Source organism: Camelina sativa, chromosome 1 (assembly GCF_030686135.1).
Source record: "Camelina sativa cultivar CO46 ecotype springtype chromosome 1, ASM3068613v1".
In the NCBI taxonomy this organism is placed as follows: domain Eukaryota; kingdom Viridiplantae; phylum Streptophyta; class Magnoliopsida; order Brassicales; family Brassicaceae; genus Camelina; species Camelina sativa.
In genome coordinates, this window is record NC_141880.1 from 1,331,867 (window position 1) to 1,347,991 (window position 16,125).

Here is a 16,125-nt window from a genome sequence, read left to right on the forward strand (position 1 = left end):
GTACTTACGATATGAAATTATTAAAAGTCGTTTAAGTCAATAATACTCACAACAACTCACCGACTTTATTAAATTTTCAAAATAACCAATAAACTCCTTGTTTTTAATTACTAGTTAAATGCAATTTCGATTTTGACTGTTCGTATTATTAGTGACCGTCGACTCTTTCATCTTTTTTTTTTCTTCGTTACCGATCGACTTCCAAAACAAATTATAGTATCATCAACCTATGGTATTATTGTATTATATCGCATGAATAATAATATATAACGGACACTGGATAAGAATAACTTATCAGATAACAAAATTGACAATACAATAATATAATGTGGACCGCAACGTTATGGAATTAAATTAGGGTGCTTAATTAAATTATAAATCTAGGAAAGAACTTTTCTTACATATTACTATTATGTATCCTTGAAATTTCTCATATATTGTAGTATTAATTTGTATAAATTTCCGTTATTTTAAATGTTTTGGCGCGTGGGCCCATTATATAGTAGAAGAATAATAAATAAGAGAAAAATATAATAAAATGTAAGCTGCTGTTAAAATGAAAACTTAAGAAGGTTGACTTTTTGCTTCGAAAGGCAAAAGACTTCAAAGCAAAGGGAGCCGCATCAATTTGGTGACGGCATCTGACGTAGACGATGACATCATCTACTCCCTTATTGGGTCACATGTGGCCCCAGCCCAGGCCTTTTAACTGTCAATAACACTCACTGTCTATCCTCGACGAGTCCTCTTCCATCATCTTTTGTGTTGAAATTATTTTTTTCCTATCAAAAACTTACACGATAAAAAATAAAATAAAAAAATAAAAACAATTTCACTATTTAATTTCTTCTCGTCAAAAACGATCAGAAATAAAAACTTGATCATGATAATAATTATGATGTCATTCAACCATTCCCAGTGTCATGGCTACCACCACTAGTCCTCAGTCATGCCGTGAGTAATATACACAGAAATTTATGGATTTAGAATTTAAATTTAAATACTAGTATAGCCTTCGGAATCAAGTGGGTCGTCGGCTTATTATAATAACCATATACAATATAGCTAAATAAAATATCGACTTCAATTATTTATCTTTTACAGATTATTTCAGTTGCAGCTGCAAACAGTTTCGGATATACATTTCTTTATTACTATTAGCTATTGGCAAGTTATTGCCCTAACCTAAGCATAACTATTGGGTTTTTTTTCTTCTTCTTCTTTTTTCAAATTGCTTACGAAGTACGAACATGCTATTTGCCTATTTGGATTTACATTCAAATTGGGGCAGTTTTTGTATCCAAACAATTATCCAAGTTATTAACAGTATACCAAAATAATCGATAGAGACTAATAAAAAGGAGACATCATAATTCATTGGAAGCTTTTTTTTTTTTGTTAAACTGTTAATTCATTGGAAGTTTACATGTCGCTTCTACGGTTTCTTAGTTTTAATAATAATCTTGGTCATATAAATATTCTATTTTTTTGGCTTGAGAGGTCGTATAATTTAATCAGATGGACTTCTCAATATAGCTAATAAAAAAAATCAATCAAATCTGTAGTTTTGGACACTTGTATACCCACTGGTGTATATTATAATGTCATTTAAAGTTTAGAAAATAATAACGATTGTATGGCCGGCTCGCGTCACCTCGATATTCAAGATAATATTTTTAATCAGCCTAGATATAATGACTTACTTGATTTTCTTTTGTCTCTTAAGTCGTTTTCTACAAATTAGAAAGCGAATTTGCTTAACATAGAAGAATCGAGCCATGGACTGCCCTCAAATTTTGTGTTGTCGACACACTATCCAGAATATACCTTATAAACTAATCATTTAGCATATATTTAGTATATATAAACGCATCTAATTATTCATATTTTACCGTATGCAGCGGCACCCACACCCACCAAATAATGCATGTGTGATTTCTATATTACATATCTTTTAATCAGTGTGAACTTCACATATGCTATTTTTTCAACCAACATGTGGTATGGTGTCCGTAAGCATAGTTTCGTTTTCTTTTGTCTGTATATATGATTTCCTAACATGAAAAAAAAAAGGTGAAAAAGAAAACACAAAACAAAGAATTAGCTGATGATGGCAGTAATAGAGCCAGTATTCACGTCATCACGTGATTTGCGTCTCATTCTTGATTTGTATAGCACCTATATATAAAAGATTCAAATTAAGTCATGTCTTTTCGTTTTATTAAGGATATAAACGAATCCAAGTCCTCGAGATGACTTATAAGTTAAAAACAATCTATAGATTAAGCTTATATGTTAGAAACGACTATTAATGAATCCAAGTCCTCAAGGTTCGGAGAAATTGCATTAAACCGTGATTTTTAATAAGTCTTACCCCACGTAGTTAAACTATCCAATATGACAATCATATTTACGATAATTCCAATGTTGGTATACGTTGTTTCGTGACCGTTCCCTTTGTATGTATTAGCAGAACTTTTGCTGGATCCAGGTTTAGATGGGACATAACTTTTAATAATAGATAAATTAAGACTTACGATAAAAGACAGTTTTAGTATTGGCATAGTATAATTTTTGAATGTTTCAAACCATTATCATCATATATAAGAAAACTGCTGGCATAACCAAATTTGTGAATCGTATGAGGATAAAAGAAACGTTGTGTTGTGAAAGTAACCCCTAGCTAAGATTCTATTCAGAAAAAATGAATGTGCATAGCTGTTACTATGATGTAGATGGATATTGGGGCTGCTATATATTCTACCGTAGAATTATTTTAATACGTGTCTAAATGATCCGGCAATAATGCAGGAAAGAAAAGAAACACAAACTCTAGCTTCACTAACAAGCCTTGGCAGTCATTTTACCAAGAAATCTCTTCTCATGTACTACCTACTTCTGAGGTAATTTTTTTTTTTTTGAAGAAAATATAAATTGATTTGCAAAAAAAACAAACGTTTTTACATCAAGTGCAGCAATTATTTAAACTTTTTGATAAAACGTTTGCTCAAAGTAAAAAAAAAAAAGAAGAAAACGTGATAAAACGATATATAGCCGACTTGTTCTAACCTCAATGTTATAACACCGCATCAACCACAACGCCGTTCGATTGTTTGCATAGTGCCAAGAAAAATACTCCACATATATACAAGCCTTTGATGCTAATAAATGGGCCTTTGTTGCCTCTTTATTTATTCGCACTTGTGAATTTACCACGATGATACAGATTTTGAAAAGCCGAATGTAAACGATGATTCAGTACTAATTACGACAAAAGCAAAAAAACGATGATTCACCAATTAGTTGTGTGCAAGTAATTACGAAGATGATGATCTTTCAAGGGATATACGAAAGAGAGAACAAATGGAATTATAGTCTCCACGTGGATTTACGATACCGCAATCATGAACCGTCCAGAAGAATTACATACACTAATCTTTTTTTTATAGAAAATCAACGGGGAGGAGGACGAGTACGAGTACGAGCACGAGCTATTTAAAACGACTTGTGAAAACGATTTTGCCGATTTTTCATCCAATATTTCTAAAAGGTGTACTTAAACATTGAAAAAAAAGAGGATATTAGCTATGCTCTCATACTCAACATGCGTGTCCATATATGCTAGAATCAATAATCTTGGAAATTTCTGGAAAGCTATTAAAATAGTTCGATAAGAACCGAAATGCAAAAAAATAACAAACTAATAATTCAGTACTTTTTAATACAAGGTTGTATTTGATTATATGATCAAACAATTCAACATCAACTACTGTTATTCTATAAAAATCTTTCCTTTTTCCCCCACAATAGTTTGGTAAATTTCTCCTACGATTTTTTTTCAATCATATATAAATCGAACGGTCCCTAATCCGTCATTAGGTTTTCAAATTAAAATCCTCTCTAGCGGCCTTGATAATGACTGTGAGAACTCATCAAGAGTTCCTGATTCAGGAAACTAGACTGTTGAATCATACTATGATCCAATTGATCTATACTATTATTGTAACTATAGTAGTTCATCATCTTCTTAGAAACGTTCATCGTTTCTTCCGCAAAATCCAGTCTCTCTCTTTTGTTTCCGATCCCGCTTGTCTCTGAAGTAGGAGAGCTCAGCTGTGGTAACTTTTGATCCAAGTAATGGTTTCCGTAGATGTCAGGATTAGAGAAATTACTGACCATGAAAGAAAAATCTGATTCGGTACGAATTTCAGGGGTTTCGTTTAGAAAATTTGTGAGGAACGTAAAATCTGTAGCGTCTAGTAAGTTAGAGAAAGAAGACTTCTGACGTTTAAGGGGTTGTTGTTCGTTTTGCAAAAAGGTTCCGCGGTCTACGAATGGTTCGTTGTCAATTTCCTCTTGTTCTTGATTGCTTGTCACTGAAGTAACATCAGGTGATGACACTGAAGCGTGTGATTTCTTGTATATCCGGCAAAGAACCCAATCATCCAGCTGCAGGAAATATAAAATTCATTAGAGAGTAATGGGGCAAAAATAATAAAACAATCAAATTAAAACAACAAAGAGACAAATTAATGGTTTATGAATATATTTCGGTTTATGCCTTCCGGTTAAAATAGTTGGCGATAACCAAAAAAAAAAAGCTTTAGCAAAAAAACTTACCCTCATCGAATATTCTTTAGACTTTAAAGTCCTATCTCCCAAATTATTGATTTGGCTACTAGAAGAGTTGATTATTTTGGGGGATAAAGATTCGGCAAGACGATACTCATGCATGATCCAGTTGGTTTTAACACCTTTTGGAGGCTTTCCTCTATAAAACACAAGAGCTTTTTTTATACCAATGTTTTCATGAGACCCTTGACCATTTGCTACCGCGATTAGTTTATCTGTTCCGGTTGCTTTCCAATAGCCAGACGCAGCCGCTCTGTTCGGTCTTGCTCCGTTAGGATATTTCCTATCCCTCGGACTAAAAAAATACCATTCCTTCTCTCCAAACGGAGCCTTAGCTGATACATATCAAACAACATATGTTATAACCAAAAAAATTGAAATAAACGTAGACAAAAAGAAGAGTGTATATATAATACCTGGTAAATCCCATGGATCGGATTTGTAAATATCGACATCGGCGATGATGGAAAGTGGAACTGGGAAAGAGGAGACTTTCTTCCTTAGGTAATGGAGAATGAGTTCTTCATCTGTTGGATGAAATCGAAACCCGGGTGGTAAGCTCGATCTTGGATCCTTGCTTATCATTGTTTCTTTGAGTGATATTTTAAAATCTAATGTGAATAGGAAAATCTTGATCGATAAACAAAGGAGAAAAATTGTTTTTTTTTTTTGGGTGAGGACCAAAGAGAAAAAAAAGGAACTGAGCCAAAGATTGAAAATTTTCGTAGAGCAGGTTGCGATGGCAATTTATGGTGTGTAGATTTTTGTCGTTTAGTACTAGTTTGTATGTATAATTTTTTTTAAAAAATGAGACTTAAAAATTAAATGAAAATACAGAATATTATTTTCTGTAAAGTAAACCGAGAGAAAAAAGAAAAGAAAATCTGAAATTAATGTGAAAGTAGTCGAAAAGGTTAAATAAAATCAGTTAGGATTGATTTCTTTAACTAAATAAAATATAGATTTTTTAATTTTTAGAACTTTATGGAGAGAAACTAACAAATGTATAACGTCATAGATATCGAACTCAAGCATGTTTTACGAACAGAAGAAACTGGATAAATACTAATATTTTACTTAAAATTTTGGTCGTTTGTACACGTACTCTAAATCTTCTCCTAAATATATTAAATGTGTCATATATTCATATCTGTCTAATTACATTTAAAGACTTGATTATCTATACATTAAAAATAAAAATTGCTAATAATGAATTCAAATTGGACTTGTTTTAGAAAAATGTATTTTTACGGATTGAATCCGAAAATTTGAGTGCATATTTTCATATAAATTATGAGAAATGGTCCCCCAGCCTTTCCAACAAAATATGCTATTTAGTATGAACACAAAAGTTCCGTTTTTAAATATTTAAAAATAATTATGGAATTGTTTATTCGTGTCATTTGTGTTGAGTGTGAATAATTGAACAAGTTTTGTTAGAGAAGTGGACCCAAATGAGACAGCTGTGTCCTCTGGGATGACATCTGATTGGTTAGTTTTACTTTTGTCCTAACCATATCCACGTAAGCCCAGATGCGGCTGATGACGCAAGCATCATACACTAGTCTTCTTTTTTTTTTAGAATCCTTTTCTCAGAGTAAAAAAATAAAAATAAATATACAGCTATAATTGTTTCGAGAAAACATTGTAATGAATATATTGCATATTAGGTATTGGCTATTACTTGTTCTTCTTGGATAGTTTTATAACGTCGTAAATATTATCATTTCATTGATTTTAGTAAATAAATTAATTAACATCGATGATAAAACAGTAAAACCGTACCCTAACGTATTAAGTGCGATGATCGTTGCTTTCTCTGATTCATGAATTTTTCCAGTTTTGTTAGGTGAATTGAATTTTCCTTATTTTCCTAACGTAGACAGCAATTATATGATTCATAAATGGTGAAATTAGGTAATATCTACAAAAATAGAAATCAAATATATAAACTAAATGGATAAGAACAACTTTAAAATGAAAACAACGTTTACACAACTTTTTTTCTTTTTTCTTTTTCATATTTCAACGTTGGCTTAAAAACATGCAACGTTCTGCGGACGGTTCAATAATTATGTAACTAAAACTACCCAAAAAAGAAAAGAAAAAAATGCATTGAATTGCGGATGTACAAATCTTATAAAGTTGGAATGATAAAATAAACAACCCGGTCGAGATGTGATTGGATTAAATGAGATAATAACTAACACAAAACGTTCCACTGATGATAAAAACAAAAGTAATCTTTGACCTGCAGTACCACTCTCTATACCATGTGTAAAGGCTACAAGAGATCAATAATTTGTTGACAAAGAAGAAAGACCAATAATGCTGATTTAGTGTTATAAATAATTACGTACGTGTTTTGTCTAATGAAGCAAGTATTAAACTAATCTTAATTTTGATATGTTTCTTGGTGGGATGCAAAACAAGTTTAAAACATTTGTTTCTTCGAAAAGAGCAAACGTGGAATCATAAACACCCACATGATGATGTATTTAACGTTTTTCTTTAAAACGTACTTAGTACTTAGTTAATTATATTTGAATTATGTTACTCCATTAAATATACATAATTCAGATAAAGCTCTTTTAATTAGAATGATAATGACATGCCACATTGGCATTCACACACACACGCAAACCACACGCTAAGCCAATGTCCTCCAAAAATACCCTTGATTTTGATTTTTCTGATTTTAAATACGTGGCAGTTATTTGTTTTTTTCCAGCTAATTTATATTTCGATATAATAGTAGTGCGCAATCAATTAAACCAATAATAATTTGAACTTCCTTCAAATTGGCTTATAGAATAAGTTGAAAGTCTATAAAATATATCATCGTATAATGGGTTATAGATTAAAAAAAAAAACTTCAACAAAGATAAGCAAGGCACTTGTAAGAGAAACCTATTACGAAAAAAAAGAAAAGAAGTAATTGTAATGTACATGTTACACGACAAGTCTTTCAAAAACAGTTTCAATTATAGAATGCTTCTTTGCAATTAATTGATCAAATGCGAGTTTTTTGTTTGTTTGGTTTCATGGTTTGTATGAAATATAATGAAGTTTGTCATACGCTAGTAGTATTAAACAAAATTTTAAAAGTTACTAATAAAACCCAAAAGTCTCCCACTCTCCCTCATATACATATAGTATTAAAATATTTAAAATCCACCAATTAAAATGTCGTAGTAAATTAAGAAGCACGGAAAATTATATAGTCAACGTGCCAGCAACCACACGTGTGACTTTTGATTTGTGTATATGTCAACAATTTTGCACCTAGCTAGAATTTATAGGTGAACATGTTCATTTTAATATGCTATTATCGTTGTCGAATAGGAAAAAATTACTGTATGGATAGTTTGAATAACTGAAAAATACATAACTATTATATTAAACGTTAATGCTACAATGACGAATAGTGCTGACTTGAAAAGAAAAAAAATATATACCAGACGAGTTATTTGAATATAGACCAGCACATATACACATACGCCAATCAATATTAATTATAGAAACATTTCATATTGTTCGGATGTTCAAGAAGTTCTCTCTTCTCTGTCAACATTCGAACTTATTTAATGATATATTCTGCATGTATTATATTTTTTTCCTATATACTTGTTTGGCAAGAAGTTGAATAAGCTAATAAAATAAATTTGATATATTAATCAAATATCAAATGACAAGATGTATATATTTTATGAGTATTTGAATTGGTCGAGAACTCTATACTAAGAACTCTGAATGTTTGCACCAAGATGAAAAGAAATAGAAGGGAATAGACGTGATAAATGAAACAAATACGATGGTGCGTATAGATGATTTGTTATAAAGTCTAAGCTGTATAAGGAATATAATAAAGAGAAGTAGAGACGGTTGTAGAAAATTTGGAAAACGCCAAAACCTAAAGAAACTTTGATAATAAGACAAACCGTAAAAGATATAGCATATGCCAAAAGAATGTAAGTCCACACTCCTGATAAAAAGTTTGATATTATCCACTTGAATGTAACTGTTTTTTGTTTTTAATTGAAAAACAAAACATGATACAGAACGATATATGGATCAGGTAATTGCAATTGTATTATAAGATTGCAATAATTCATCAAATATGTTTGGTAACTAGCTAGATATGTAATGGGTTCAAATCTACGATCGACGATTAATGATTTGTAATGTTCTTTCTCTCATTTTACACATATTAAATTCTACTAAATTTCTTGATATTTCTCTCAATGGGCATCATAATTGACATCCTTTTCTTCCTTTTTTTTTCCCTCAAGTCTCTTTATATTTTTGAGGTTGCTTTTTTTGGTTTCTGGAATGATGGGTACTAACTTAGCTGATTAGTGGGTCTCTTTACGTAATTTAGGAATGGTATTTTGTACTTTTAGCACTTATTTCCTCCTCTTTCTCTATCTTTCTCTGCTTTATAAAGATAAAGATATGAAATATTATACACATAAATATGGGGTATGGATCCTTCTATTAAGAAAATATCTAGCAAAATGATAGATTTTTGTTCATCTCCTCATCAATAAGTGTGGTCTTGGTGTGGCTAGATACAATGAACGCTTACTTGTTCTACTCAAATTTGAACACCCACTTGTCAAGCTTGCAACTACTCACCAATCAACATCTTCTACTTTAAACTTCGCGAAGACAAAATTTGTTTCTTTTTCTCTACCCTAAGTTTTACATGTATATTAAAGAAAAGAAAAAATCTCTTTAACATGTTATAATTGGCCATGCACAACAGTCTACAATGGATATGTAGAAAAAATCGAACCTTCGATATGCAAGCTAATAAGCTGTGCAAGGATACTCAAATCTGTTTAATTCCGTGTGTTAGAAGCAAATATCCGATGGAAGTTTACATGAACGTTATATTATTTATAAGAAATATTGTTAATGACTTTAATGTGTAACATTGGTCTTCAAAGTCAAGTTGGTGACATGAGATTAGAATTGGTGGGCGTGTAAACGGTCATAAATCAAAAGTAGTTCAGTTTATGTGATGACAAGGCAACTCATCGATCTAACGTATAAGTTCCAATCTATTATAATACCTTTGACTGGTCAATGCCAATTCTCCAAGTCTTTATGCACACACACTTATCTTCGACGTTTTCTTTCTTTTCTTTTGATCGACAAAAATAGTTTCCAACATAGAACTCAAGGGAAAACATATTGGCCTAAATTGGGAATTTATCGGAATTTTTGATATAGACTACACATGGGGAAATATTATATCATGGTTAATAAATCAATCAATCCAATCTCCAATTATTGTAGGTTTGAAATAAGACACAGATGGAAGATTCTTAATGGACAAACACTACAATCTCAAATTGGAAGATAAGTGTGAGTGCATAAAAGAGTTGCAAAAATAAAAATAAACGCCTCAATAAGGAAAATATTTTATAAGCAAGAAACAGAGGACACGTAAGCAGTTTTAGATTACAAAATAAAAATTAGGTATATTAAGAATCGAAACTCTTTTCTCTAGATGATTATTGTAACAAAAATCGATAGTAAAGGAACTAATTAAGGATTATGATAATAACAAAATTTCGAGGTAGGAAAAAAGCTTGGGGGAGATTTTGGGAGAAATCAAAAGAATATGGGGGATTTGTGCAAATACCCAAAATTGGCTTCCTCATGGTGAGGATACTGCTTCTATGGCGCTTCCTAGTGGCCAAGCAGCTTCCACGGCGTAATCTCCGTATTTCACCTTCTTCACTAACGTTATTGTCTGTGATGGCTTCAATCCTGTTTTGTGGAATAAATACGTTTCAAGTAGGAGTTCTCAATTTGGTTTCTAACATATTTTCACCATGGCTTCCAATGATAATGTGATACATCACTGAACTATCAGAAATCTAACACATTCCAATTCTTATGTGCACTACCCGTTATCATGGTCATCAAAAATTATTACTGGACTAATATGTAAACTGAGATTTTGGTAAGTAACTGTATGTTGAGAAGGAAAAAAACAGGAATGTGTAACTTACCGAATCCATCCACGAGAAGAGTGTATTGGTAAACAAGATCCAAGCACAAGTAAGGGAGATTATCTTCCTCCACACGTGGGAATTTCGATTTTCCTTCTTCCATTCTCATGTTACAAGCTTTGTTGGCCGCTTTCTCAAAGTCAAGTGGTCGAACCTCAGCCACAGGTTGCTTTGGGTCAACAAAACCAGCCTGTCATCATCGTTTATGTTATTTTCCATGATGGCTTAGTGGTCCAACAATATGATGTTATGCAAGTGCTTAAATAAAGTCAAATAAAAGACGATTAAAATATTACCTCTGCAGCTCGATCAAAGAAAAATGATGCAACAAATATTTTCTTTTGGCCACCACCGCCTCCACCATTCCATACTCCACCAAAAGTGCATTTCATGTGTGTACAGAGTGAATCATTGACTTTTAGTGCGTTAATAGCTACTCGCCGGCATTCATCTAGACTTGCACCAGATGAAGAACCTATGGCTTTGAACGCGTTTCCTCCATATTTATAAGTACCTGAAATGAATCACTTAGTTTAAAGTGCAATCTGATATGTACTAGAGCTACAGCATAGATCCCACTTGTTTCATAGTTCTAGGCTTCTAGCTTTCACTTACCACTGTGGCCGGTCACGATGCAGGGGTTGTTGGAGTCTTCAGATACTTTCAAAATCTCAGCTCGGGCAGCAAGTAACCCGTAATGTAGGTAGCTACAATTAGCAAGACGATAAGATATTGCATTAACATTGAAAGGATAAATCAAACCTAGTTTTATGTGTAGATGTAAAATAGAACAAAAGAAGATCTAACAAAGTACACAAGCAATGACAGGTACCAACCTATGAACATAGAGGAAATACTTCCGCCCCTTCAAATACATTTCTCTAACATAAGAATCCTCGCCTTCTAATGGTTTTGGTGCAGTTGCAGCATCTTCCTCTGATATAGCATATGCCATTTGAACCGAGCCCCCTCCAAGATCAACCACTCCAACTGTATCTGAGTACGGCTTTCCCAAAGTCCTTAGCAAGTAGTTAATTGTCACCTTCAGAATGAACATTTTGTTACTTGCTACAGGTTTTTAAAGATAAAACAAGAATATCCATGGAGATTAGAGATCGGTCTTTCTCTTCAGGATGAAAGATAAAAAGAATTGAGTGATCTATACGGACACAAAAAATGCAGGCACAAAAGTCTAACTGTACTATAACAGAATGAAAATACAAATTTATAATAACATGAATCTTGGAAAGACCTACAACATACCCACTGATAAGATCCTTCCTGAGTTCCATCCAGAACAGTCACTGCATTTGCCTCAGTCTTAAGCCTGCTTCTATCTTTCAGGAGCTCCCTAACCTTAAAACAAAGTTATATTTTAGCATAAAAGCTAGCGAAGCAGGCACATGTTTAAGAAGTCATATACACAAAAATTACCGCTTGCAAAATGTTTTCCGAAGCTTTGTGACCCAAAGCCCTCAAACCTGCAGTCGCCTAGAAATTGATGTAATACAAAACAGTGCAAATGATTAACATAAAAAAGGGATGACAACATTAACAGCTCTGATCGTATTTGTGTGAAAGGAAATCATTGCCATACCCCAACTCTGACAGGAGTCTTTGGACGCAACTCACGGGGAACAGAAGCTTCTGCTTTGTCAAGAAGAGATACCAAAGAGTTCGCTGATTGCCGAGGATCATTAGGATATGCACTCAAACCTGGTTTTAGCTGAAAATAGAGTAAACGTTCAGACACAAAAGAGTGAGATAAAATGCCAACAAAGTGCATAAAACATTGCAGTACAATGAAACAATGAAGAAAGGGAATCTAATCCCATTCCTTCAAGCTTCATATTTACAGGAGTGAAGAGGTTTTAAGCCAATTTTGGAACTTGAAGAACCAAGATATAAGTTTCCCACTATTTCATAATTTAATAAAGTAAAGAAACAGAGCCCACGCACGTTTCCAAAACCAACAACAGAAACTTAGCTAAGACTATCGCAGCATTGATCACAAACTAGAATAGGAATCTAATATCACGAACAGCTTAAGATCAATCTAGAATTGCCAGCAAAAGGTCATTCTTGTGCCATTATCCGAAAAAGCGAAACTTAGGCATAATATCTCCAACATGCTAAACTATCAAAACGAAAGAAGAGCAATACCTGTAAGAAGAGCTCGAGCTCATTCTCCAAAGGAACGAGATCCAAATTCTGATCGAAACAATAAACATGCACACGGCTTCCAGAACTTCCAGCATCGAAAATCACAGCGTAATTCTTGGGACCCCTCGAATTCGAACCTCCCTCGTGGCTTTTCATCGTGACAGAGACGGACGTGGACGACCCCGGCATTAACAAAAGCACAAGAGCGATCAACACAATGGGAATCGAAATCACAAGTAGAAGACCTCGATGTCGATGGATCTTATCGGCAAGAGATTCGTGCCGTCCGATCGCTCGCTTCGCCGTCATTTTCCCTCCGTCGATAGAGAGAAGACCTTGATGAGAGTCGGAAGTAGGAGAATGGTTACCGGACAATCCGGTGGCTAGTCCTGACTCCAATAGCTCAGAAGCGGAAGGGGAACGGTAACGGATCTTGTTTCCGGTGGCGGAGGACGCCGATGTCTTCAAGGACTGCGACGGATCCTTTAACGGATCCAGATCGGCGATTGATAGCAAGTTGCGGGGTTGCTTACCGGGTTGATCCTTTGCTTCGATTCAAATTCTGCCACACAGATCTGAATCGGAGAATTTGCGTGAACGATAGGAACCAAAACAAAGACGTTACGTCGTTATATGATTTAAAGATTACGGAAGAGAAGAGAATTAATTGGGTTACATCCACGAAAAGCTGATTTTAGTGTAAAGCTTAAGACAATATTAAAATAGGTTAGGCGAATTAGAGAGAACCGGAAAAGAAAACCAAGCCAAACAAATTAGAGGAATGAACCGAATAGAAGCAAACTAAACCAGATATTGATAAACTAAAATCGATTCCAAACCGGAAGAGAGTCTGAATGATTTGATTTATGAACAAACAAGATAAAAGGTTACGTCCTTATAAATCTATAAAATATGCGAGTGAATCTAAACAATAACAAGGAGACTTTGATTTTTATTTTAACTTTTTTTTTTTTGTAGTCTCCTTATTTTAGAATGGAACAACTTTTTTGTAGTCTTTCTACAGCCCAAACCGGTGAAGGACCTGACTGGTGGTGGACTCTCACAATTGGGGTTTTCCTCAAGCTTTCTTTTGTTTCTTCTTCTGGGGTCGAGGTGGAGGGAAGATAGAACGGAAGAGCAATGCAGCAGACAATGCTCCTACGAAGGAACTAATCCAGTAGACGTAGATATGATCCCATGTGTTGTGGGAGCTGTACATGTATGCCCACCCAAATGCCTACATTGCAAAACACAAGACGGTTATAAAGCTTATCAATATTTGAGGATACATACAGCATGCTGGATGATAAAACACAGTGCAAGAAGAAGCACATAAGTAAGCATTAGTCAATCGTGACACAACCTTTGGTGGTTACTATAGAATGAACTAATAATAGGAGAAACAGGCTTATGAGGGGGAAAACAGAGCATGTGACATGACGTGAGTATGCATACAGCATACTGAATGTATATCAGGCAACATAATAAGACATAACGTGTACTTACAATGGCAGGATTCATGGCTGGTCCAGTGTATTTAGACCCGGCGACAACAAATGTGATGGTTGCAAGAGCAAGCAAGAACGTCTTAGCGAGCATTCTCCGTGGACCCTTGAGGATAATTAGCAAAACCGCAAAGGTAATACCAAAACTTAAGATCGTTTCTGCAATAGCTCCAGTGTGCACATCAACCTGAAGGGAAGGTCCTGCAATCATATGCTTATACTTCTCTGGTATAAACTCCATGATGGCCAATGCACCTCCTGCAGCACCAACTGCCTGGAACCACCAAAAAACATTTCACATTTGCTTTTCAAACATTTTCCAGCAAAAGGATATCAAAATCAAGAATCAGGGAAAAGAAGGTTTATTTCTGTTCCAGCCAAAAGGAATTAAAGTCATTTTGCTCGATTTAAGTCTCCAAAGAGTACAATTTACTCCTTGCTAAATCAGGTTTACCAACTTTTACAATTAATAGTCTTTCCATCTCTTTATGTTATACCCAGCAGGGAACACGCAAGAAGCTTCAGAGAAAGCTAAGGAACAAACAAAGGAAGATAAGGTTTTCTTTTCCTACTTTAATTAAGTGGTAAACACATAGATCAGCAAACAAACGTAAAAAGTTAGTAAGAGAATCTGATTCTTTCTGTGTTCTTCTTTACAAGAAAACTCAAACCTGACCTATATTAACAAGATCAAAGTAGGCATATACAAACAACAGAAGATCAGACTCATTGTACCAAAATGATAGGATGAAACTAAGCAACAAAACTAAAATGGGGATACAAGTGGGGACAAATATCACGAAAAAGCATATACTATATAGATTTCATACAAAACCAGATTCTAATTCTCAGAAAAAACACAAACCTATATACCTATTTGAAAGAAACTATCACAGATCACAGATATTTGACTAAATCAAGTAGAACAGGAAGTGATAAAAATTCATAATTTAGACTCAAATAAAGAAATGATTTGGATCTAAGAATTGTATACCTGAGCAGGTAATCTAATGGCCAAAGAGAAAAGAGTATCGCCGGGGATACCAGCGACATAAAAGGCGGCGCTTCCGGTAGGATTGAAGCTAGCACCGCCGAAGATAATAGTGAAGATCGAGACGTAAACGAAAATCATCAACGTCAAGATCACCAACGGAGCCCAAGCGATACCCTGCAAATCGCCGGCGGAGATAATCGCCGCCGTCTGAATTCCGAAGGTTGCGGAGAGTACGACCCAAGAGAAGGTCATCAACATATCACCAATCGCCGACTTCACCACACCCATCATCTTCGTCGTGACAAATCTCTCTTGTCTGTTTTTGGGATCTAGTAGTGGTTACGTACTTCACCTGTCTGCTTTTAGCTTTGTCACACCTATTTTCTCCTCTAATAGATTTTATTTATTTATATTTAATTTATTTATCTAATGAAAACGAAGATGTCTTTGAATGAGTAACCTAACCGATGGTCTTATTATTACACTCTTACTCTTACAGACTTACACTGATTACGAAAATTTCATAAAAGAAATTTATTTCAACTATACGTGATTTTAAATTCTAAAGTGAGGGATTTTTTAAAAATGTTCAAATGAAGCATAAAAATTTCATCAGATTTGGTGGATTCTTATAAGTTTAACCTATATATGAGAGATCGAACCATTTTAGATGTATTTCATGTTACATAATTTTAGAAATTTCAAAATTTTACATATTTTATGGCATACTGGATATCAAACTGTAAATTCGCCATTTTACAACCACAACATTTTAAATCCCGAATGTAATATATTTTTGTGGACT

At 34.0% G+C, this 16,125-nt stretch overlaps 3 protein-coding genes across 3 annotated transcripts; all 3 read right to left on the reverse strand.

Annotated features, from left to right (window-relative positions):
- Positions 1–3,683: 3,683 nt before the first annotated feature.
- On the reverse strand, positions 3,684–5,667 carry LOC104793456 (NAC transcription factor 47). The gene is made up of 3 exons (XM_010519837.2): positions 5,049–5,667; positions 4,621–4,967; positions 3,684–4,449 (listed from the first exon to the last, which is right to left on the reverse strand). The coding sequence occupies exons 1-3, from the start codon at positions 5,215–5,217 to the stop codon at positions 3,901–3,903; spliced, it is 1,065 nt and encodes a 354-aa protein (XP_010518139.2). The 5' UTR covers positions 5,218–5,667; the 3' UTR covers positions 3,684–3,900.
- A 4,382-nt stretch (positions 5,668–10,049) lies between these two features.
- On the reverse strand, positions 10,050–13,597 carry LOC104793537 (apyrase 1). The gene is made up of 9 exons (XM_010519931.2): positions 12,822–13,597; positions 12,256–12,384; positions 12,093–12,149; positions 11,922–12,014; positions 11,495–11,700; positions 11,274–11,365; positions 10,955–11,172; positions 10,659–10,848; positions 10,050–10,413 (listed from the first exon to the last, which is right to left on the reverse strand). The coding sequence occupies exons 1-9, from the start codon at positions 13,128–13,130 to the stop codon at positions 10,301–10,303; spliced, it is 1,407 nt and encodes a 468-aa protein (XP_010518233.1). The 5' UTR covers positions 13,131–13,597; the 3' UTR covers positions 10,050–10,300.
- Positions 13,598–13,634: 37 nt separating this feature from the next.
- Positions 13,635–15,826, reverse strand: LOC104793606 (aquaporin SIP1-1). The gene is made up of 3 exons (XM_010520038.3): positions 15,321–15,826; positions 14,328–14,600; positions 13,635–14,058 (listed from the first exon to the last, which is right to left on the reverse strand). The coding sequence occupies exons 1-3, from the start codon at positions 15,609–15,611 to the stop codon at positions 13,900–13,902; spliced, it is 723 nt and encodes a 240-aa protein (XP_010518340.1). The 5' UTR covers positions 15,612–15,826; the 3' UTR covers positions 13,635–13,899.
- Positions 15,827–16,125: the final 299 nt, after the last annotated feature.